General features: G+C 42.0%; 1 protein-coding gene across 1 annotated transcript in view; it reads left to right on the forward strand.

Moving 5' to 3' along the window:
* The first annotated feature begins 106 nt into the window (after positions 1–106).
* Positions 107–23,777, forward strand: part of TAF1 (TAF1 RNA polymerase II, TATA box binding protein (TBP)-associated factor, 250kDa) — a 35,154-nt gene continuing 11,483 nt past the window's right edge. Inside the window, 28 exon segments of the mRNA XM_009881753.1 lie at positions 107–218; positions 823–939; positions 1,940–2,059; positions 2,501–2,742; positions 4,801–5,019; positions 5,452–5,673; positions 5,834–6,035; positions 7,714–7,830; positions 8,232–8,399; positions 9,978–10,105; positions 10,213–10,320; positions 11,170–11,343; positions 11,447–11,620; positions 11,705–11,809; positions 13,209–13,409; positions 14,335–14,476; positions 15,240–15,370; positions 16,302–16,382; positions 16,797–16,946; positions 17,108–17,227; positions 17,407–17,582; positions 18,294–18,535; positions 20,567–20,780; positions 21,052–21,217; positions 21,378–21,589; positions 21,832–21,940; positions 22,141–22,239; positions 22,927–23,104. Coding sequence (XP_009880055.1) covers positions 909–939; positions 1,940–2,059; positions 2,501–2,742; positions 4,801–5,019; positions 5,452–5,673; positions 5,834–6,035; positions 7,714–7,830; positions 8,232–8,399; positions 9,978–10,105; positions 10,213–10,320; positions 11,170–11,343; positions 11,447–11,620; positions 11,705–11,809; positions 13,209–13,409; positions 14,335–14,476; positions 15,240–15,370; positions 16,302–16,382; positions 16,797–16,946; positions 17,108–17,227; positions 17,407–17,582; positions 18,294–18,535; positions 20,567–20,780; positions 21,052–21,217; positions 21,378–21,589; positions 21,832–21,940; positions 22,141–22,239; positions 22,927–23,104 — 4,231 coding nt within the window. The 5' untranslated portion in view covers positions 107–218; positions 823–908.

Raw genomic sequence — 23,777 nt, forward strand, 5'->3', positions numbered from 1 at the left:
GGTGTCAGCGCTGTGGGCTCCGGGGTGGCCCCGAGCAAGCGGGTAGGGGGGCTTGGCCAAGCGGAGCTTCCCGGCTGTGACGTGGCTCTGGTTTCCCCAGGAATCGAAGAAGCACCTGGCTGGGTTGGGTGTGCTGGGACTGGGCAACCTGATCACTGAGATCACCGCCAGTGAGGAGGACAGCCCGGAGACCGACGGTGTCCAGTTGGATGAGGAAGGTCGGGCACTGGGGGTCCTACAGCTCTGTGGCAGAAGGGTGCGGGAGCAGAGCCCTTCCCAGGGAGTGGGGGAAGAAACACAGTTTGGTCAGCTGGGGCTGATATTAGCTGGCCATAGAGCCTCTGGCAAAGGCCTTGCTTTCTCCTGCTTGCCAGAGTGAATCCCACGTCGTCTCCTGGTCGCTTTTGCACTTATTTTTTTTTCAGTCATTTTTTTGTTAGTTTTTTTTTTTAAACTTGTTTTTTCTCCTGCACAAATAAGTTTATTCTGTGCTTTTGCCTGCATTAAACAAGTCTGTTCAGTGCACAGTGTTGTCGTGGTTTTTTTTTATTTCTGAGCTTGTTGAGCAGTTTCACTGAGGAAGTGAAAGGTGTTCCTTGTGCTAAAGTTGATTACTTAGCAATTTTTAGGGGGAACCAGAACTCTTGGAGCCTTTGGTTGGAATGAGGGGAAAAATACTCCAATGGGAGATGTTAATCTGATGGTTTTGCTCCTCTAAGAAAAGGAAGCATAGGAAAGGATTCATATGTACTTAGTGAGGTCTGAAGTTATTAATATTTATTAGGATAAAGTTTTATGTGACTAGATTTCTTTTCTTTCTAGGCTGGGTTAAGAGCACGGAAGATGCTGTCGATTATTCAGATATTAATGAAGTGGCAGAGGATGAGAGCCGTAGGTATAAGCAGGCAATGGGCAGCCTGCAGCCACTTCGAAGGCCAGGTAAATGGGATTAGCATTGCAGCTCTAGCTCTGGGAGGTATTTTGGGGCAACAGGCCTTGACAGTCCCTTATACAGGTGATATCGTGGCTTTCACTTCTTGAAGAACCCAGTATAAGCTTTTGTGAAACTGTGTTCACTGGATGAAGCCACTGCTTGATATCTTCCTTTTTTAAGGCATTAATTCCTCGTTGGAGTTAAGCTATACCCAGAAGAGAAACCAGGATTCTCCTTTTATTCTGTGATTCCCTGCAGAGAATAACCAACACCTGCTCATATTTCTTTAAGCTGTATTCTTAGGAGAAGAGGGTTATGCAGGAGGCCAGGTGCTGCTCAAAGGTACTCAGAGATAGAGAGAAGGCCCTGATCCCTTAAGGAGTCACTTCAGCCTTGTTATCTCTCTCCTGTTTTACCCTGGAATTGTTTTTCTGAAATGACTTTCTGCAGAAGGCACTTTCGTTCTTTTGTCAGTCCCAGGGATCTCTGTCTGGCCTAGAACAGATTTCAAAAACATACAGCTTTTCCCTTTCGGTAGCTGCTAGTACAAATGCTAAATATTTGTATATTCCTTAAAGCTGCCTTACATTTAACCTTTCTGTTGACATAATGTGGTTAGTGGGATGTGAAGGTGATTTGGGCTTTTTAACCACATTTTTCTGGCTTCTTTAGCAGCTTTACTGGCTCTGCAAAGCAGGAATAAGGGGAGGTGATAGCAGAAAAAAAAAAAATTTTTTAAGTGCTTCAGTCATTTTTCTGTCAATTTGCCTTTTCCCCTCCTTCCCACTCTTCCTTAAATTTCAGTCTTGGAAATGCGTTTGTGCAGGAAGCCAAACTTGTAAGTCTTTTGCACCTAGTCACAAAATGGAGAATGGTGTTCTTACTAATGAGAAGCCATAGTCTTCTCATCAGGCTGAGACAGGTGTGAGAAAGTATAAATGGGCAAGGTGCCTGGTTCCCTTTTACTTTATGCTTAACATGCAGTCTTGTCTCCTGACTGGTTAGATGAAGATGAGGATGATTACGATGCCGACTGTGAAGATATCGATTCCAAGTTGATGCCGCCGCCACCACCACCTCCAGTACCTGGAAAGAAAGAAGATGAGAAGGATGCAGCTGCCACCGGTGAGTGAGGACTTTCTTCTTCTCTCTGGCAATATGAATGTCTGAAGGAAGCAAACACTGCTGTGTAGTAGTTCATTCTGCGGCAAGCATCACGCGTCGTCAAAATTCGGTCTGCGAACTGCATCTAAAGGTGGGTTCTTGTCCTGATATGCAATGTCACAGGATTGTCTGAAATGTAGGGTGAAATATTGTATTTCCAGTGGTTGTTAAAATACTGATATTGACAATGAAACTGCTTTTTATCTCATTCTCTCAGTTGTGGCTGGGAAATTCACCTGGAACGCTTAGGATAAAATGAAAGGTACCAGAATGGTACTCATAACACCTGCAGAGGCTTTATTTTTGCATAACTTGGTATACATAGCAGATGTGGCATGAAGGGGTTGTACTAAGGGACAGGGAGGAAATCTGTTTGTTTATAAGGTGCTTGTTCTATTGTAGTATCTGAAGATGGAGACGGTATCATTTTGCCCTCCATCATTGCTCCTTCCTCTGCTGCCTCCGACAAGGTGGATTTCAGCAGCAGCTCTGATTCTGAGTCAGAGATGGGACCTCAAGAAGCCAGGCAGGCAGAATCCAAGGAAGGCAAACTCACACTTCCTCTTGCAGGAATCATGCAGCGAGATGCTACCAAACAGTTGCCAAGTGTTACAGAGCTCTTCCCGGAATTTCGACCAGGCAAGGTATTGTAAGAGATACAAGGAAGGGACAGAAACTGTGTCATGTAAGCCTTCTAAATATGAATCGCATAGTATTAAGGGTATGTAGTAAGTAATCACGTGGATGTTCTTACTCACCTCAAGGCTTTCTTTAGTTTCTCTGTGCTGCTGTTTCCAGACTGCTTAACATGTCATGCTTTTCCCTGCCGTTTGCAGGAGCCTCTTAAAATATAAATATAAATCAGGGTGTGAAGTAATGTTTTGCTGTTCCATGAGACCATAGCACAGGCCTGTTGATTTCTGAAAATTGTTATTCTGAGGTAGTAGAGAATACTTTTGCCAGATGATTAAATAACATAATGCTAATCTGTCTGCTTTCTGGCTTTTCTGGCAAATATTTGCTCCTCCTTTCATGATGTCCTGAACTTGGTGTGTTCTTTCTGAAACAATTTGTGATCTGTATCCTTTACTTAATCTTCCCTCAAAACTGCTCTGAGCATGGATCAGAAATTAGCTCAATAACAAGTTGGTTGAAAGAATGATCGTTTTTTGGACAAAGTGGGTTCATTACAATACTTCCCAAATAGCAAATGTAGTTGATGTATTTCAATAATTATTTTGAAAGTTTTAAAGCTGTCAAGAGGAGAGGAAATGTGGGAGGGGAAGGAGAATAAAGATGAGCTTATAGTTGCCAAACAGATGGTTTTGAGCCAGGATTACTTGGTCTTATGCATGCCTCCATATCAGGCTTTGTGAAAGGAGCTGAGCAATTTGCATAATTAAATGTCATGTTTTAATGATTTCACTAACCTCTGTCTGTTAGAAATCTAGGTGAGGCTTTAGCGCAGAAATTAGCCTTCTGGATCCTCTTCTGGATTTTGCAAATTTGGCGTTTCCTGTGTTACTGTACTTTGTATCAGTTGGTGTGCTCATTTCTTTGGTGCTCAACGTGTAGTGTCAGGGACTTGGTCAGTGTTGAGTGTGCCCAGTGGGTGCAGAAAGTAGTCCAAGCTGTTAAAGCTGAGCACTTTTCATAATTAATTAATGAATGCTATAACTGGCAAAACCTGAACTCCTGTAGATTTGGCTATGAGGACTGGTTGATGTCTGAGAATGTGCATGTTAATGTAGCACTGTTTTTCTTGATGAAACCACTTCAAATAGCATGTGGAGAAGCAGACTTCGTGTTTCATTAAACTGTTAGCAGCTTAACTCTGTCTGAGATCTATGCCCTTTGAAACTGGCCAAAGGGTTCAGAAGTAATCTGGGGGAGTTTTGGGAAGAAGGATAACGTGGATGTAGGCAGAGGTGGACACAGTGGTCGGCTAAACGTTATTTCCTTTGGGTATCAGCATAACAGGTTAACAGGGATCATTACAAATGTCTCTTTACAAATCTTTGGTTCTAATTCTGGTTTCATAAATCTGTCGGTTAATTTGGGAATAATGCTTTCCCTCTTTACAAGAGTGCTCTGAAGAAACAATTATCAATGCTTAAAAAACAGCAAAGGTAATTGTAGAAGAAACAGAATAAAAAGCTTGTCATTGTCATTAGTGCAGGTTTTGGGGATATGCAGTATGCATACAGGGGAACTGCATGGTAGTGGAAATCAAAATGAGTGTATTATTTCTGGCCTGTGGTATTTGTTACCTGGTTGCTCAAGAAATCCCTACTTTATTTAACTGCCTTCTAGCTTTGTCTCTTTTGCTAATAATTTTATCAACTCTTCTTCAATCTCCGTGTGTCTTTCTGAAGGTTATGGGTTGTCAAAATGAAAATAATTATTTCCAGGAGATGTCTTACAGCATGCCCAATATGTAAAGGCAATCTTTCTTCCCTCTGTTGAGTTTCTTTGTGGGTGAAATTAAGAATCAATCCTTTTGAAAAGGAAGGATCCATCAAACAGATGGATCAGAAACTTTTTTCCAAGTATAACCAAGAGATTGTTGATTGCATCAGAGGTTGGGATGGTAGTACAGGCCAAGCTTCTGAATTTCAGAGTGCTGTTTTTCGTTACTGCTGTTCAGGTGAGGGAAATACAGACAAATGTTTCACAGTGTGTTTTTTTTTTTCCTATTCTAGGTGCTGCGTTTCCTGCGTCTCTTTGGCCCTGGAAAGAATGTTCCATCGGTTTGGCGTAGTGCCCGAAGGAAACGCAAGAAGAAACATCGGGAGTTGGCACAAGAAGTGCAGATACAGGAGGGTGAAGTTGTAGTTGAGAGTGGAATGGAAGGAAAATCTCCTTGGGAATATGAGTTTGCTGCTCCTCCCCCTCCTGAGCAGTGTCTTTCAGATGATGAGGTGGGATATCTGAGACTTAGAGAGGGTCGCCGGCTAGCACTGGGGGTAGTAGTGGATTGGACAACAACTTTTAGAGTAAAGAGCTTTTTCTCCAAAGTAAAACTAGAGGACAGGGTTGGCTTGTATTCCAGCTGTACAGAAGCTCTTCTCCAGATACTAGTCAGTGACTTCAGGTGATTGCTTCTTACTGAGAAGGCTGCATCCATGGTACAGAATCAATATGAGAGCTTATCCTCTTTGTGTCAAGAAGAAATCTCTGTGTTCTTGGAAGTCTAAGTGCAGAACATTCTTAAGGCAGCTAGTAAGTATGGAAAAGCACTTCTTAGAAATACTTTTCTCCTCCGAGAATAAGCTGGGAAACTTGGAAGGAAGAAACCTCTTACTGGCACTTAGACCATCAGTGTAACCATTCCCTCCTTTGCTGTGCTTCAGATTACCATGATGGCACCTGTGGAATCGAAATTTTCCCAGTCAGCTGGTGATACAGACAAAGTGACAGATACAAAACCTAAAGTGGCGGAATGGCGCTATGGCCCAGCACAGCTCTGGTATGATATGCTGGGCATCCCTGAAGATGGCAGTGGATTTGATTATGGTTTCAAGCTGAAAGAGAAGAAGGAGGAGCAGGAGGTTAAAGGACACACAGATGTGCGGGTGAGAGGGGAACTGTGGGGGAAGGTGTGGAGATGTGTGTGGTACTGGGGATTGCTGCACAATGAGAGCTTGGTCATGGGCCAGTGGATGGTTGTGCATCATGCAAACTGAGACTTATAAAGTCAATGGAGGTCTTGAAGCAACTATTCTTTCCTTCCAGGATGCAGGGTTGATGGATGAGAAGGATGATTTGCTAGCTGATGAGCACTTCCTTATGGTGACGCAGCTCCAATGGGAGGATGATGTTATCTGGAATGGAGAAGATGTCAAGCATAAAGGGACTAAGACGCAGCGGGCAAGTTTGGCAGGCTGGCTGCCATCCAGCATGACTAGAAATGCCACTGCATACAATGCCCAACAAGGTGATCAACAGTCTGATATGAATTGTAGTTGCTGTGGTTGAGCTGACTCATTGCCTGCTTTCTTCTCAAATACAGTACATAATTGTTCTTGTCAGGGAGTCTTTTTTGGCAAAATCACAGCTCCACTCAGAATTCTGACTTTTATTTTCTTTCCAAAAACAGAGTACGTCCCTTCTGTTAAAGAAATTAGCAACTCTGGCTTTCTTCTCTCCATGTGGAATACCGGATGCATAGATCCATCTATGAAGATGGATAGGGCTGGAGCACCTCTGCTGTGAGGACAGGCTGAGAGAGTTGGGGTTGTTCAGCCTGGAGAAGAGAAGGCTCTGGGGAGGCCTTAGAGCCCCTTCCAGTCCCTAAAGGGGCTACAGGAGAGTTGGGGAGTGACTCTTGATCAGGGAGTGGAGCAGTAGGATGAGGGGTGATGGTTTTAAACTGAAAGAGGGGAGATTTAGATTAGATATTAGGAAGAAATTCTTTCCTGTGAGGGTGGTGGCCCAGGTTGCCCAGAGAAGCTGTGGCTGCCCCATCCCTGGAGGTGTTCAAGGCCAGGTTGGACGGGGCTTGGAGCAACCTGGGCTGGTGGGAGGTGTCCCTGCCCAGGGCAGGGGGGTTGGGACTCGATGATCTTTAATGTCCCAACTCAAACCATTCTATGATTAGTATCAAGCAGTGCTACGTTTAGGATGTCTGCAGTTTATAGGCCAATGGAATTTTCTTCATGTGTTTTTCTTAAGTGGAAGAATTTTGTAAAAGTCTTCTGAAGTTTCTCCTGGAATAATAATGGTATTCTGTTTTTCTAGATAGGAAGTAACAATTCTTACAAGACTCAGACTTTTCTCTTAGACACAGATGCATTTTAAATTTAAATTGCTTGCGTAGAATGAATGCTTATCATCTGTTTGTTATATCTTACCTGGCTTCTACAAGGAAAGACTAATGGGAATGTCAGATCTTTATTGAGTACTAGTGTCAATCCTTTACTGTTCAGCTGTGAGTCCAAGGCAGGAGTTGGGTAGGTGAATTGGAGATAGCTTTTTGTAACAGTTTTCATTTCAGCACAGTTGTGCCTGAGCTATCTGGGCCTGAGCTCGCTGTGTTTGACTCCCATTGAAAACTACAGTAACATGTTAAACGTGGTTGGTCTGTTCATGTGCGCTAGGTCTTAAGCCTCCCAGAAGCATTAACTTAAGTGACATTAGGTGACACATGAGCATAGGTGAGAGTAGGTCTGCCCTGGGAGAAGCTGCCTCCACAGAACTATTCCTTGAGGTCTGCTTGGCCATCATTTTTTCTGTGGCAGTTTGACATAAGACAGGATGCTGCTGGAGGCCAAACCAACTGTTCTGTCAACAGCAACTGTCTGCTTAAGGCCTCTCACTTTTATAGGGACCCTATAGAAATGCACCTTATGCATTGTCATGTAGCATATGCATAGGAAGCCAAGCGTAACTTTGAAGATGCTTCAGACTCCAGCAGGAAGCCACGGGTCAACATGTTTTTGTAAGTCTTACCCAAAATAATGACACATGATGCTCTTTGTGATATGAGCAGTAGGCCCATCCTGGTTCAGGCTGGCAATTGCTCCATGCAACCCTGAAGTTCTGATTTAAGGCAATGCGGTACCCCCTAACTCTCCCACTCAAGCTAACTTTACTTTTGTTTTCCTTTTCTCCAGGTTTGAACCGCAGTGGGTCTTTGCTCAATCCCCCGATTCCACTAACACAGAAACCAAATGTAGCAGGAGTCCTAGGTATAGCAAAGGGCAAAGAAAAGCAGGCCCCTGAACAGCAAGGTAATGAGGATGTCAATCTTTGGCCTATGAATAGGTGCATGACACATGTTTCTGTATAGACTTGTGTTCTGTGTAATAGCAGGGTCCTTTTTTGGCAATAAGGTGTAGATAAAAGGGAAATGTGTTTGCTCTAAAACCTGTTAGAGGCCCTGTTTCATTCTTGGAGGTTCTGTGTGTTTCAGTGGAGCAAAATCTCTTAAGTGTTGGTAAAGTTGAGACTCGGGGCTCTGCTTCCTCTTTGCTTCCAAGATGAGTTTTCTTTTGCCTTTTAGAGGTCCTGCGTCAGAAAGCTCTGAAAGATGGGGAAGGTTGAGGGAACAAGATGTGGGAATGACCTCTGAAATGGTTTTCTGCTAAGGTAGTGTATAAAACTTAAGGATTCTACATTATGATTGTTGCAGTTTCCCTGGATGAAGACAAGCCCTGGTACTCTATTTTCCCAATTGATAATGAAGAGTTAGTATATGGCCGTTGGGAAGACAATATCATCTGGGATGATCAGGCAATGGAAACCTACTTGGATCCCCCTGTCTTAACACTTGATCCAAATGATGAAAACATAATTCTAGGTATGTTTATAGCATCCAGAAATTTGGCTCAAATGGGAAAAGACAAGTGGAAATGGAAGCAAGGATTTATAGTCACACTGTAATGGAAATAAATGGACTGGGGCAATACTTACGGTCTTTCTTTGTTCTGGCTTTTGAAGATAATTTGCAAGTAATCAAAGGCCTAAGCAGAAGGTGGCAACAGTAATATACTCTCAGCTCCCAAGTTAAAAGCAGTAACACAAGAGTAAAAATTAATGCCCTGAAACTTAAATTGGACATAATTAATCTGACTCTTGGTGTGTTTTAGAAGTGACTGTCTTCATTTTACTTGCATGCGTGTTGATTTGAAGAGGGAGGGTAGAGAAGTAAACCACAAACCATGCCATTCTCAGCGTGTCTTGTATTCAAAGCCTGACAAAGCAGATTCCTTAAGCCTCTTTCAGGCTATGGTAGAGTGGCACATGGGAGCAATGACTTTGCATAAGACCTGTCAGCGGTTTTGTTGCTGCTACTAACTTACTCATTATTCCTGGAGTTTGATTTGAATGTATTTCCTGCTTGTTTTGCTACAAGCTGGAGAGATTTTTTTCCTGTTTGGACCGCTAAAATCACGGCTTTCTCTTAGATCTGCGCGTTGGTAATCTTCAAGCAGCCTTATGTAATTTAAGGATAGGCATAGCTTGCTACACTTCTGTATGGCCTGGATTAGATTTCCTTCTTCAGGAAAGTGGGTCAGTTCTAAGAATTTCTATATGTATTGATTAGACTGTTCTGGTATTAGCTAGCATCCTTAAAAATCACTCTGAATTTGAGCTTGGTTAAAGTAAAGACAAACAGACTCGCAGTATTTTCTTTACAAGTCTGAAATACACTACAAAATTGCGAATGTTTGTATAACTAGTGACAAAGGTCATTACTACAAACCCATTCTTATTTTATGTAGAGTGACATGAGATTTGTGTGTGAAGTTGATACAGTGTTTACCACGCCCATGTCGCTAGGCTCTGCTTCTCATGTGAAAATCTTATTTGGAGAATCCATACTTCACAAATTGCTAACTTTTAAAATTCATACTACTTTCCTGGAATTTTTCAGGAATTCCTTTTGGGTGCAGGTCTTTGGATTGAGACTCACTTTCCTGTTGTATATATGTGGGGGAGAAAAAGATCATTAATACATGCAGCTGTGAAACAGTATTGGCACCGCTGTTGCCTTGACTCTCAACTCTTTAGAATAGCTTTGGCAGAACAGATGCTATTTTTTTGTACTTTCATCAGTTAGATTTTTATTAGGCTTTGGAGCAGTGGATGCCCCAAGCTATCCCCACAATCGCCCTTCTCCCACTCAAATCTGCTCACTGCTGAAGAAGGTATGGTAGAGGTTTAAGCATGGAGCTTTTCTGTGTTTGTTGAGCTTGTTTCATATTAAGCTGTATGGAAGAAAAGGGGAAGGAATGTAGAAGAAGGACAGTTGCCCCAGAAACTGAGCAAAAAAGGCTAAAATGTCTGGACTAAGCTGCAGCTCAGTAGGAGGTTGAGGTGCTGAAAAGGGAACCCTAGGACAAGTGCCCTACAGTGTGATTGCTTGTGTCTTTAGAAATTCCTGATGAGAAGGAAGAAATGACTTTGAACTCTCCATCCAAGGAGAACAAGAAAGAATCTTCTCTAAAGAAGAGTCGAATCCTATTGGGAAAAACAGGTGTCATCAAGGAAGAGCCACAGCAGGTCAGCATAAGCATTAGCATCTTGCAGGTTGGGAATGACATGGTTTTTTTTTTTTTTTTTTAATTTTTATTTTTTGACACCCCTCTCTCTGTTTAAAATTGAATTAGAACATGTCTCAGCCAGAAGTGAAGGATCCCTGGAACCTTTCCAACGATGAGTTTTACTACCCCAAACAGCAGGGACTTCGAGGAACCTTTGGAGGCAACATCATTCAGGTAGTCACAGTAGTGTTGGCTATAGAGTAAGAGATAGAGTGTCTTGATAGGAAGTTTCTAGCTGAAAGTATGATTTAGGATTGGTAGCAAAACAGAATTTTGATTAAAGCAGGTCAGTTAAGTGTTCATGAGAGAGAGTTTTATTGTTGTTTAATTAAAATTATCAGAAAGGAGCTTGAACTAACTTTTCTTGATTGCCCCATCAAATTGAGGTTTAGGTGCTAGATCTTGCTGTAGCATACTTGCCATGCTTTTGTTTGGTGTTTCTTTCTGTAGGGCTCTTTCTGAAGCAGTAGTGGGAGGGGGGAAAGTGGTGCAGATAGTCAAAAGGTGAGGCTGTACTTCTGCTCCTAGTATGTATTTTAGTCTGGATAGTTAGATAATGATGAATTTGAATTACTGCTTACTGGCCCTAGGTGAAGAGGTGGTAGTTTTTTCCTCCTTCATTGCGGTATCATGTGACCTCTTCTAAAACCTTGTCCAATTCCAGCCTCTTCTGTAACAGGAAAAATGTATGTAATTCCAAAGGCATTTCTCTCCCACTGATAGGGATAATGGCTTTGCATGGCCCTAGTTAATAAAAAAAAATCCTCTCATTTGGTATCGTTTGAAATAGTACAATTAAAGTTGTCTCTGTACAGAAAGGAAAGATCTGTATGTGGATCTAAGCACTTTCTGTCAAAAGGCAACATGTAGGATAACAAGTGAATTTCAGTGCACTAGTATTGCTGCTAGCAGACCTAAAAATATTACTAGGTTCTGTTATATAAGGGTTAGCAGGACAGGAGGATGATCTTGGTTTTGAGATGATACGTGTCATGCTTAACACACTTTTTGTTCCTGTGTTAGCACTCTATCCCAGCAGTGGAACTTCGCCAGCCATTCTTTCCCACCCATATGGGTCCTATGAAGCTCCGACAATTTCATCGGCCTCCCCTGAAGAAATACTCTTTTGGTGCTTTGTCCCAACCAGGGCCGCATGCTGTGCAACCTCTGCTGAAGCACATAAAAAAGAAAGCCAAGGTACAGTAATTTTTCTTTGTGTGTGATGTCTGCCATGGCTCCATTTGCACAGCAGATCTCTTTGGTGTGCTGTTTTCCTAACGCTGTCTTTTCACTGGCACAGATGAGAGAACAGGAGCGTCAGGCTTCTGGTGGAGGTGAAATGTTCTTCATGCGCACACCACAGGACCTAACTGGCAAGGATGGAGATCTCATCCTTGCTGAATACAGTGAGGAAAATGCCCCTTTAATGATGCAGGTTGGCATGGCAACAAAGATAAAAAATTACTACAAAAGGGTGAGTATGCAGGTTTTGCTGTTGGACAGTGATTTTCTCCTGCCTCTTGCTGAGCACTAACTGTACTTTCATTGCACATTGCAGAAACCTGGCAAAGATCCAGGAGCTCCAGACTGTAAATATGGAGAGACTGTTTATTGTCACACTTCTCCGTTCCTGGGTTCTCTGCATCCAGGCCAGTTACTGCAGGTGAGAAAAGCAAGCATAAGAAGACAGAGAAGTTGAACGTGGAGTTAGGCAGAATGTTTTATGCCCTGTTTATTGAATCATGAATCAACTTCCAAAAAACCAGATTTGGTTTCATTTCCAGTTTAAGTCTCTTTGTTTACTGATAATAATTCAGTTCTTGGCTTTTTTTTTAAATATCTCTCTGTTGTATGCTTTTTAAAATTGTTGTAGGAATGATAGGAATTGCAGGAAGTGAATCTTTGCTGCTTTGCTTTGTGATGGCATTAGAAATATTGTTAGAGAGGACTGAGTGGAAGGCCAAAGCTGCTTGAATGTTGAGGAGCTCAGTAAATAGGTGTTGGAGGAGACAGACGATGTGGATTTATCATGGTCCAGGATGTGTGAGCATCGTTTTCTGTGCTTTGAGAATTGTGCTGCTAGTTGTCTGCTGGATGCCAGTTACTAGTCAGGTGTGTAGACTGCTGCTTTTATGAGCCTTTCTCTGTTCTTGAAATACATACAGCTGAGACGGGGAGAGGAATTAAAGAGGTTGTAATGACCACCTGGTTACAAAATCAATGATAAATGTAAAAAGAAGTCGATTTCAGTCAATGCTAGCTGCTTTTGCTGCAGCAGTAATTCTGCTGTAATTTCCAGCAGTAATTTCCTGCTGTACCACAGGAAAAAAGTAAGGTGAAGGTTGATATTAAGGATTCATCACAGAACCAACTTACTTATTGTTCAAGCCTAAGAGGACTTAAAGCTTTCCAGAAGTCCTGTTTTATCTGTGATGAAGGGCCATCTCGGGGAAAGCTTTGCAATGTGGATGAGGGAAGTGTGGGAGAGTAGCGGTGGGAAAGGCTTGTGGAAGCCCTCTGGATGGAGAAAACCCTTTATAGAAGAGGATAGTCTTTCCAGTTCCACTCAGTCTAGTGTCTCCTTGGCGTCAGTTTAAACTTTCTTACCTTTAAACGTTGAACTCTACTGCTCTCTGCTTTTCTGGTTAGGTTCTTAAAACCTCTGTTCCTGAGTAAAGTCTTCAGTCCTTGCCTCTTCCCATTCCCAGACTGTGCATGTGTCCTGGGCTGGTTGCTGTGGTTATAGTGTTCTTCTGCATATGTGTTCTTACTATTCCTGTTTAAAGTACCTCCTTAAAGGTCAGTCCAAAGAGGTCTTCAAACTCTTTCGACATTTGTTCTAGGTTTTCTTATGCTTTTGTGCTTCCTCCTTGGTTGTTCTCTGCATAAACAAGGAATGTTCTGACTGCATATCTACGTATATTGTGATATAAATCATAGTGTACCATTGGAATTACTGGGGTTTTTGTTTGTTTGTTTTTTTAAGGTCTTTTTTGTAGATTGAGTTACGGAAAATTTGATCAATACCTGACTTTCAAACTTAAATTAGTTTCTCTTTTTAGGCATTTGAAAACAACCTTTTCCGGGCCCCTATCTATTTACATAAGATGCCTGAAACGGATTTCCTGATCATTCGGACACGACAAGGCTATTATGTTCGAGAATTAGTGGATATTTTTGTAGTTGGTCAGGAGTGCCCACTTTATGAAGTACCTGGTCCCAACTCGAAACGAGCTAACACCCATATCAGAGATTTTCTGCAGGTATGTGATAAGAGTCAGGTTGGGGATCTGAGGGGTCTTTGGAGAAAGCCCTTGGCATAGGCCCTGGCCTCATGTGGACAGACTTGATTAGAGAAGCTCATTGCCTTGCTATGGCTCCTGTTTTTTTCATGGTGGGTTTTTTGGGGGTTGTTTTTTTTTTTTTTTTTGTCAGGTGAGAGCACTACAAGAGTTGGCTGTTAACCATATAGACTATTTTGGTTGTCATTTAACCATGTTTTATAGCATGCTTCTTCTGTTTGCTTGCATCCTATCTGATGAGTATATGATAGAGGCTTTTTATTAGGCAAAATAAAGGGTTATAAGTTTATCTAAAAGTGTAGGAAACTGAAGACATTAGAATGAACTTTGAAGTGGGTATGCTGTATAAAATGAGTTATATGGGTTTTACTAAGAGACAGTTAAGGGATCTTAAAGGGTCTTATGTCCTATTACATAGCACAGAATTAGAGTTGCTTCATAGGTCTTTGTTGATTTCCTAGATCTTGAGGCAGTTTGGGACTGTCAGTGACCATTCAAATAAATATACCCAAATTTAGAATTTAGAGGAAATTTTCTAGTAATTTACTGTCAGTTTAATTTAAAATTATAACTGAAGAGATATTTGCAGAACAGGAAGATCCCTGCCATTCCCAGAGTTCAAGTTTCTGTACCAAAGCATGAACATTTCTAATGTGATAATGCAAAATTTCAAGACAAATATTTTTCCACATCTCCTTCTCAAAAAATAGCTGAACCTGAAGCAGACATGTTGCTTGGAAAGCTTATCCTAAGTAAATTTATAAGAAACAGTGGGTTTTAAGTAGGAAGTCTGAAGAAGTCACTAGAGTAACAGCATTATCTATACTGTCTTTGCAGGTTTGTTCTGTTCTTTCTTTGGACATCACAAATGAGTCTTGTTTTGTAGGTTTTTATTTATCGCCTCTTCTGGAAAAGCAGAGACCGTCCTCGGAGAATTCGCATGGAGGATATCAAGAAGGCCTTTCCCTCGCACTCGGAGAGTAGCATACGAAAGCGGCTAAAACTTTGTGCTGATTTCAAACGCACAGGTATTTAAAGATTTTATGTGGACATCAGCCATTCTTTGCTGCTCTTCCAAACAGAGCAGGAGGAGGCAACATCTCCTCCTGATAAACCATTTTTGAAAACACCTATTTGAAGAACTGAAATGTAATCTGGTAGGTTTTTTGTTCCAATTTTTATAAATGTCCACTTCCTTTTGGCACAAGTGTGCTTGATGGTGAGAAATGACTACAGTTTGGACATTTTTTTTTATAATCTTCTGGGCAATGATTTACTTGTAAAGTAACAATGTACGACACCCCCTCACACACGTTCCCTTCCCTCTTTGTATGGCTGTGTTGTGTTTTGCAAGCAAATACATGACAGTAGAAGCTTGCCCCATCTTCATTAATCTACTGGTGCTCTTGAGAGCCTGAGTTCTGATTTGTGTATATACAGAATGATGAGCAGGGTGGTAATACAAAGCTTTTTAGCCTAGCCGTGGGGAAAAGTAGTTTGAGGTGAGGAAGTGAAAAGTGCATTAAATGCTTTTGGAATGGAGTTTATACATTGAATGAGCATGAATGATGACAGTTTGCTGATATAACAGGTGCTAAACTAGGGGGTGTTGATTTAGACAAATGCAGAATGAAAAATCCTATCACTTTTAGCAGTATGTCACAGAATTGTCATACTTGCTCCTTTTGCCAGCATTGCAGCAGGGTACTGAATCTTGAAATACACTTAGGATTATGATGGTGTCCAGTGTTTGTGGGAAACTACTCAGTGTTTGACCTGTGCATTTTTCAGGGATGGACTCAAATTGGTGGGTCTTAAAGCCAGATTTCAGATTGCCGACAGAGGAAGAGATCAGAGCAATGGTATCCCCAGAGCAGTGCTGTGCTTATTACAGCATGATTGCGGCTGAGCAGCGATTGAAGGTAAATGCTCCTTATAGGTTCTAAGGCAAGTTACTGACAAGTAGTTCTGTGAAGCATGAGGCTAGGTAACACCTTCTGCCTAAAGCTATTTTTGCTATAAAGTAGGTGAATCAGGGCACTTACTGCTGGGCAACTTGCTAAGTTTTCTCCTGTGTAAAAAGGGAGTTAACTTCTTGAAGAGAGGGACATACTCTTACCACCTATTATTTAGATGATGAATTAGCTATGCTCAAAGGTAGCAAAGGGAAGGTATGAGAAAGGGCTTATGTTTCTACCGGGAGGTCTACAGCAGAAAGTAACCAGTACGTGGCTGTGAGAGAGACTGGTGATTTTTTTTTGAAGTCCAGTGCAGTATTTACTTACAGAGTTTGTCAAAATACTGGGCAGTTTGACATCTGTGGTAATGTGGGTCACAGTGAATCTTGCAAACAACTGTCTGTGGAAGTGTGCTTGTTTGGCATGGCAAGTCATAGAATCATAGAATAGAATCACAGAATGGTTTAAGTTCGAAGGGACCTTAAAGATCATCGAGTCCCAATGCCCCTGCCATGGGCAGGGACACCTCCCACTAGACCAGGTTGCTCAAAGCCTCGTCCATCCTGGCCTTGAACACCTCCAGGGATGGGGCATCCACAACTTCCCTTGACAATTTGTTGCAGTGCCTCACCACCCTCATAGTGAATTTTTTTTTCCTAATATCTGTTCTGTATATCACCTCTTCCAGTTTGAAGCCATTCCCCCTCGTCCTATCCCTACATGCCCTTGTAAAATGTCTGTCTCCAGCCTTCTTGTAGGCCCCCTTCAGATACAAGAAAGCTGCTATAAGGTCTCCCCAGAGTCTCCACAGGAGATTCATAATATGCTTCTACTTCTCTCTCCAGTAACCTTTTTAAGACTTCAGGTTCTCATTTTTCCTAATATTTCTCTGCAGGACGCGGGTTATGGGGAGAAATCCTTCTTTGCACCAGAAGAGGAGAATGAAGAGGATTTCCAAATGAAGATTGATGATGAGGTACTGTCAGAGCAATGAATGTGCGTGCATGCCAATATGTAAATCTGCACAGCAGGAGAGAAACGAGGTCTTTAAATATGAAGAACGTCTTTAGAGTAGGATTCAGTGGATCAAATGTTCTTGTGGCTTTGCTGGGAACTATGCTGCCAAGCTTATAATTGTGTTTGGGGTTCCTCCTTGCCAGGTCCTTTCAGGACTAGGCTTTTTGCCTTAAATGACTTTTGTGACTTACCTAGCACTTTGGTTCTTCATAGAGGTTTTATTAGGGCAGCTGAAGGATCAAGCAGCGGAATTCACCTTCATTATGTCAGTTGAAAAGTTCTCAGTATGATTGGAAGAATCTGAAATAAAAAGCTTGGAATTCCCCTTGATGGTAGCAGGATTGTGAGAGCATGTTTCTCTTCTTCCTGGCAGGTGCGCACAGCTCCATGGAACACCACACGAGCCTTCATTGCTGCTATGAAGGGCAAGTGCCTCCTAGAAGTAACTGGTGTAGCAGATCCTACCGGTTGTGGTGAAGGATTTTCTTATGTGAAGATTCCAAACAAACCAACTCAGCAGAAGGTACGGTTCCCAAGGTCAGGTTGAAAAGGAGCAATAACTGGAAAGTTGCGTGGGAGAAATGAAGTACATATTGGGGCATCAGGAAGAGAAAATATCAGAAAATGAGCCTAGGAAAGACTATTATCTGATGACATTAATAGGCTGCATCTTCCTCTGAACAGGATGATAAAGAACCTCAGCCGGTGAAAAAGACAGTGACTGGGACAGATGCTGATCTGCGCCGACTTTCTCTCAAAAATGCCAAACAGCTTCTGCGTAAATTTGGAGTGCCTGAAGAGGAGGTGAGCATGAACCTGGAGCAGGTTGCAGAGTTCTCTTCAGTAACAGATTCAGCAGCTGATGGTGGAAGGGATGTATACTTTTCTACTCTGACCTTGTGTGGAAAGGAATTGAAATCCACAGTCAGCTACCTCAGTTGTAAGTCTCTAAAGCCATTTCTGGTCTGTCTTCCTCTTTCCAGATAAAGAAGCTGTCCCGGTGGGAAGTGATTGATGTGGTACGTACGATGTCTACAGAGCAGGCTCGTTCAGGGGAAGGTCCTATGAGCAAATTTGCACGTGGGTCTCGGTTTTCTGTAGCAGAACATCAGGAGAGATACAAAGAAGAGTGTCAGCGCATCTTTGATTTACAAAATAAGTAAGTTCTTATCTGATGTTTACAGCCTTGAACCCCACCCTGTCCCCACCTTAAAAGTCCAGAACTATATGTGCCTGGGGCTTGCTGATAAGTAGTAGTAGAGATATTGATTCAGCTGGTTGGGCCCACAAAATGCAGCACTGAGAAGGAGGGCTTTGGCTGTTAATAGAAACTTACGGGTTAGCCTTAGTGTCTTGCTGTCATAAACCTTTTGGAAACGTAGAATGAGTTGCATAGTCTGCCACGTATAATGGCATGAAAAGTCCCACTGTTCCACAAATCAGTAGTTCACAACCCTATTTCCTTCCTTCCTTCCTTCCATCCCTCTGGATGCCTTTCAGCAGTTTGCCATCTCTCTCTTGGTTAGCAGCTACCAATTCTATGTTCTTTAGAACTGCCAGAAGAATTCATGCATTAATCCTTTCTCTGGCCCAAGACTTGAGAGTGGGAAGGCAATATAGTACTGTTGATGATGAAGAGATCGACTTTTTGGAGAAGATTGGCTTGGAACAATTGATCTTTTGGACATGGGGATTACAGGGGAGGACTGAGAAGGGAATATATTGTGCCTATTCTTGTAGTAGAGATTTGCAACATTTATTTTCAAACCTTTGTGTCATTTTTACCTTTGTATTTCTGGGAAGGTAACAGTTTGATTTTTTTGTGGTGGGGGGAGGAACTAACTAACTTTCTAGGTACCTCCTGTTTCAGGGTTCTGGAATCCACTGAGATCCTGTCAACAGACACAGATAGCAGCTCAGCTGAAGACAGTGACTTTGAAGAGATGGGAAAAAATATTGAGAATATGTTACAGAACAAGAAAACCAGTTCTCAGCTCTCTCGGGAAAGAGAAGAGCAGGAACGAAAGGAATTGCAAAGGATGCTTCTGGGAGAAGACAGTGGCAATGACAAAGAGAGGGGCAAAAAGGATAGGAGAGACAAAAAGGGGCTGTGTAAGTAGCGGCAACCAGCAGAATGTGCCTGGGAAGGGATGCAGAACTTTGTGTCAGGCTGCAAAGTGTGCTGATCTGACTTCTTGGAGGAGAATGCGCATTCCTTACAGGGAGAATTTATAGATATGCTTATCTGGGACTTCTTCCTTCTCCTGAGCTGAAAATGCATTTAAAGTGTTTCTTTGCTCCATAGCTTTGCTTATTTTGAACTATGAACTTACTCTGTTTTTTAGATATTCACTGCTGCTTGCTGCTTAAGTTTCCCCTTTTTTGCGGGGGGGTGGGATGGGTGGGTTGTTTTTGAGTAGTTGTCTCAAGATGTGTTCACAAATAGTTCCTGCAACCAGCTTATGGTACTGCAATTGGATCTTGTGTGTAAACACAGCTACATATGTGAAACAGATACACTCAATATGTAGGCTGATAGCAGTGTCTATTATGCTGTTTGCTGCAGCAGTGTGTTTGGGAGGTAATTGGGCAGCTGCCAGATTTGGATCCCCTGGAGACATGTTTATTTTAAGTGCATTCCAACAGAGAACTAAACATGTCCTGAACTGGCAGGTAAAGTGTTTGACCTGTGAACAAGCTTCTTTCTGTATGACAGTGCAAATGATCACTGTTACTTATTGCATGTGTATGACCAAAGTTGAGCTCTGCTGCTTCTGAGTCAGCATTGTTGTTGCTGTTGGAAACCCAGATTGGGAACAAATCACTAATTAAATAACTACTGGAATAATTTAGTAAGGCATATATGGATAATTTCCTGATGATTGTTGCCTTGTGAAAAGATATCCAGTGTTATAGAATCATTGAATGGTTTAGGTTGGAAGGGACCTTAAAGATCATCGAGTCCCAACGCCCCTGCCATGGGCAGGGACACCTCCCACCAGACCAGGTTGCTCGAGCCCCGTCCATCCTGGCCTTGAACACCTGCAGGGGTGGGGCCTCCACAACTTCCCTGGACAATTTGTTCCAGTGCCTCATCACTCTGAGTGAAAATTTTTTTCTCTCTAATCTAAATCTCCTCTCTTCCAGTTTGAAGCCATTTCCCCCCATCCTATCACTACATGCCCTTGTAAAAAGTCCCGGTCCAGCTTTCCTGTAGGCACCCTTCAGCTGCTATAAGGTCTCCCCAGAGCCCTCTCTTCTCCAGGCTAAACATCCCCAACTCTCTCAGCCTGTCCTCACAGCAGAGGTGCTCCAGCCCTCTTTTTTTCTTTTTCCCCACCAACTTCCCTAAGTCCTTCTCAGGGCTGCTCTCTATCTATTCTCAGCCCAGCCTATATTTGTGCATGGGATTGCCCCAGCCTACATGCAGGACCTTGCACTTGGCCTTGTTGAACTTCATGAGGTTGGCATGGGCCCATCTCTCCAGCCTGTCCAGATCCCTCTGGATGGCATCCCTTCCCTCCAGTGTGTCGACCTCTCCACACAGCTTGGTGTCGTCGGCAAACTTGCTGAGGGTGCACTCCATCCCAACATCCACATCACCAACAAAGATGTTAAATAGTGCCGGTCCCAGTACAACCCCTGAGGAACACCACTTGTCACTTGAACAAAATCTCTAAACCAAAGTTATGGGTGGTGCTGGAAAGATTCTGTGGTCATGCAAGACAAGTCTAGCTCACTGGTTGTAGCACTGGTTGGAGAACTGGATACTTGTTGACCTGCAGTTTCTGCCAGATCTCCAGACCTATCATCAAAACCACTGTAACGATAAGCAATCTGCAGGGCCATGTTGCAGTTGCCTTATAGGTTGTGCTTAGGCACCTGCGGGTCCTTGTTGACTGTAGCTATTCCTTCTGGCTTTATCATCCCTGTGGATAATTCAGTTTGTTTCCTTTGAACCTTTCTTTCAGGTTGATATATGCCATGATAAGAGAACATAAACAAGCAAGGGAAAGTCTTCTATTGCTTAGGTTTTCCTGAATATGTGTCTTGGAAGTTTTTAACCCAAAACTATCTGCTGTATTTAAACGATGTTTCTACAATGTGAAAGAAATTAAAAGAAAATAAAACACTCTGTTGTAGCATCAGCTTCAGGAGCCTCAGCAAACTCTCACAAAGATGATGACACTGCCTCTGTAACCAGCCTTAATTCTTCTGCCACTGGCCGCCGTCTCAAAATCTATCGCACATTTAGAGATGAGGATGGGAAAGAATATGTGAGGTGCGAGACAGTTCGGAAGCCGGCTGTTATTGATGCCTACTGCCGAATACGGACTACCAAGGATGAAGAGTTCATGTAAGACCTATGTGATTTTTTCTTTTTTTTTTTCTTTTTAACTTTGTAGAGTATTTCATTCTGTTGGCAGTATGAAGCAACGTAGAATTGAGTGTAGAAGCCCAGCACTGTAATTGTGTAGAGACAGAGAGGTGTAACAGCTGTCCATTTGGAGGGTATTACGAATTTTGTGCGGTGATTGACCTGGCAGAAGAGTACCTGGTAAATCATCAACTCAGATGAAAATCTTGTGGTTTTTGTTTTGGTTTTGGTTTCCCCCTCTTGCCCCCAGACGAAAGTTTGCTCTATTTGATGAACAGCACCGTGAGGAAATGCGGAAGGAGCGGCGCAGGATCCAGGAACAATTACGGCGGTTAAAACGGAACCAAGAGAAAGAGAAACTCAAGGGCCCTCCAGAAAAGAAGCCCAAGAAAATGAAAGAGCGTCCAGACTTGAAAGTAAGCATATCAATACGTAAAGCATGCTAATAAGTCTTGGGTATTGGAGAAGTTTTCTGTTTTAGTGAAGTCCTGACTAGGGGATTTTAATGATACTTTGCCTCTAAACTAGGAGCCTGTGTATGAATTCTGATCTGTCATCTTCCTTACATTTTTTCAGCTAAAATGTGGAGCGTGTGGTGCAATTGGCCATATGAGGACTAATAAGTTCTGCCCTCTTTACTACCAAACAAATGCCCCACCTTCTAATCCTGTTGCAATGACCGAGGAGCAGGAAGAAGAGCTGGAAAAAACAGTCATTCACAATGATAATGAAGAACTCATCAAAGTAGAAGGAACAAAAATTGTCCTGGGAAAACAACTGATTGAGAGGTAAGGGAAAAAGCAGAGATACCAATGGGTAGTAAGAAAAAATAATTCAGAGCTTAGTGCAGAATACTCACATGTATATTAATCACAGGAATAAAGTGACAGGGCTTTACATAGACTATTACTAGTGTATTTTGATTGTGTATTTGGTATTATGGCAGATAGGACCAGAGCTGGGGTACAGTACTGGTCTTGATTCACAAGAGGGCTGGAGAAACTATTACGCTTTTTTGTTTTTTATCTAGTGCGGATGAGGTTCGCAGGAAATCACTGGTCCTGAAGTTTCCTAAACAGCAACTTCCTCCAAAGAAGAAACGTCGAGTAGGGACAACCGTTCACTGTGATTACCTGAATGTGAGTGAAGGTCTTTCTGAGCTGATTGCAGCATCTCTTTCTGTTTGTACCAACTGGCCAGTTTCTTTGTTACTCCTGTGCAACCTCTGCATGCAACGCAGATACCCAGTAAATGAATAAACTAAATTGCCTAGGATTTCTGTGGGCCGATATTTTCCATCTTGGAACTGCCTTAATTTTTCTGCATCTGATTTCTTCAGCGTCCTCATAAATCTATCCATCGACGGCGAACAGATCCCATGGTGACGTTGTCATCCATCTTGGAGGGCATCATCAATGACATAAGGGATCTTCCTAATGTAAGTTTAAGCTATGAGATCAAAAACCTGTGTCTTAAGCAATATGATTGAAGTAGGTTGGTTGCAGACACCAAAATGATGCTAGGCTTTTCTCATCTGAGTGGTGTGTCACCCCTTTCCCCCCTGCCCTGCACACAGTTGGTGTGCGTCATTTCGTAAGTTAGCTCAGCTCAGAATCTTTTTTGAAATTAAAACATCCATGTCAGAAAATAATGTTGAATAGTTTTGTATGGGTACACATTCAGAGCCTGGGATGTGATTTTTTTCTTTTTTTCAACAAAACCAGAAAAAGATGCATAACACTCAATGTAGTGATCGAGTGTCACTTGATCACTTTTATATATGTGACACTGGAGAAAATTGTGTACTTCCCTGTTTCTGACCAGATTTTACCAGAAACTTGCAAAATCAAAAGATTAAATGGAAGACTTGAGTTGAAATGAGAATTTAAAGTTCAGTTTCTTGACTTTTGTGCTGCATAACCAAAAAAACCATCTGAGAATTCTTTGTGAGATTTTTCTTCTTATAATGGTATTAAAGAACGTTTTGTAGAAGGAAGTGATAGGCACTGTGGGGCTGAGCTTATTGTATTTTCCCTGGTGCCTACTCATCTGTGGAGGTTAAACTGAGATTGGCTGTGCTAGTACTGCGTTAATAAGCGTTCATTTTTTTTCTTTTTGTCCTCAGACATACCCATTTCATACACCTGTAAATCCAAAAGTTGTCAAAGATTATTATAAGATTATTACTCGGCCCATGGATTTACAGACCCTGCGTGAAAATGTTCGTAAGCGGCAGTACCCATCCCGAGAAGAGTTCAGAGAACATCTGGAACTAATTGTTAAGAACAGTGCGACATATAATGGTAGGCTATTATGACAGTGTGGGGAAACTGTGTTTCTGTGAATAGGTTGTACGTGTATGAGGTGTGGATCCTTTACTTTTAGAAATAACAAAAGCAACAGAAAAGCAGAATAAATTCACTGTCAGATGGCAACAATAAACGTGTTTTTCCAGATACATCTGAAAGACTATATTAATGTTAATGAGCTAATTCATAAATAAGAAAGAAGGCGATCCGAGCATTTAACAATAACTAAATGATGACTGTGATGTAGTAACTGAAGTTTAATTATGAACCTATAAATGACTGAAGACACTGGTGCATGTATTAAGTCAAACTGCACTGAAGCAGTCCTGCATATGCCCTTCATATAAGGTGAAGCGAAGCAAAACATTGTTTTCAGTAGACTACGTTATGAGTGCCATTCCTTTTTGCTTTCAGACACGGATTGGTGGGGAGATCCTTGTGAACTTATTTGCTAAGTATTGTGCTTTAGTGAATGAATCTTTCAATTCAATTAGGAGTAGTTCACACCTTTTGAAGCCATTGCCTCGGAACATGCGGTTTTGAGTAGAGTTTACTGGAATGATTTTGTGTATTTTGGTTCTTAGTTGCAGTAATTTTTTTTCCCCATTTGGGAATGTGAGAAAGCTAGTTTAAAAAAATAAAAAACATAGATTCTGCAGTAAAGCGT

Source organism: Charadrius vociferus, unplaced genomic scaffold, assembly GCF_000708025.1.
Source record: "Charadrius vociferus isolate BGI_N301 unplaced genomic scaffold, ASM70802v2 scaffold472, whole genome shotgun sequence".
Classification (NCBI taxonomy): Eukaryota; Metazoa; Chordata; class Aves; order Charadriiformes; family Charadriidae; genus Charadrius; species Charadrius vociferus.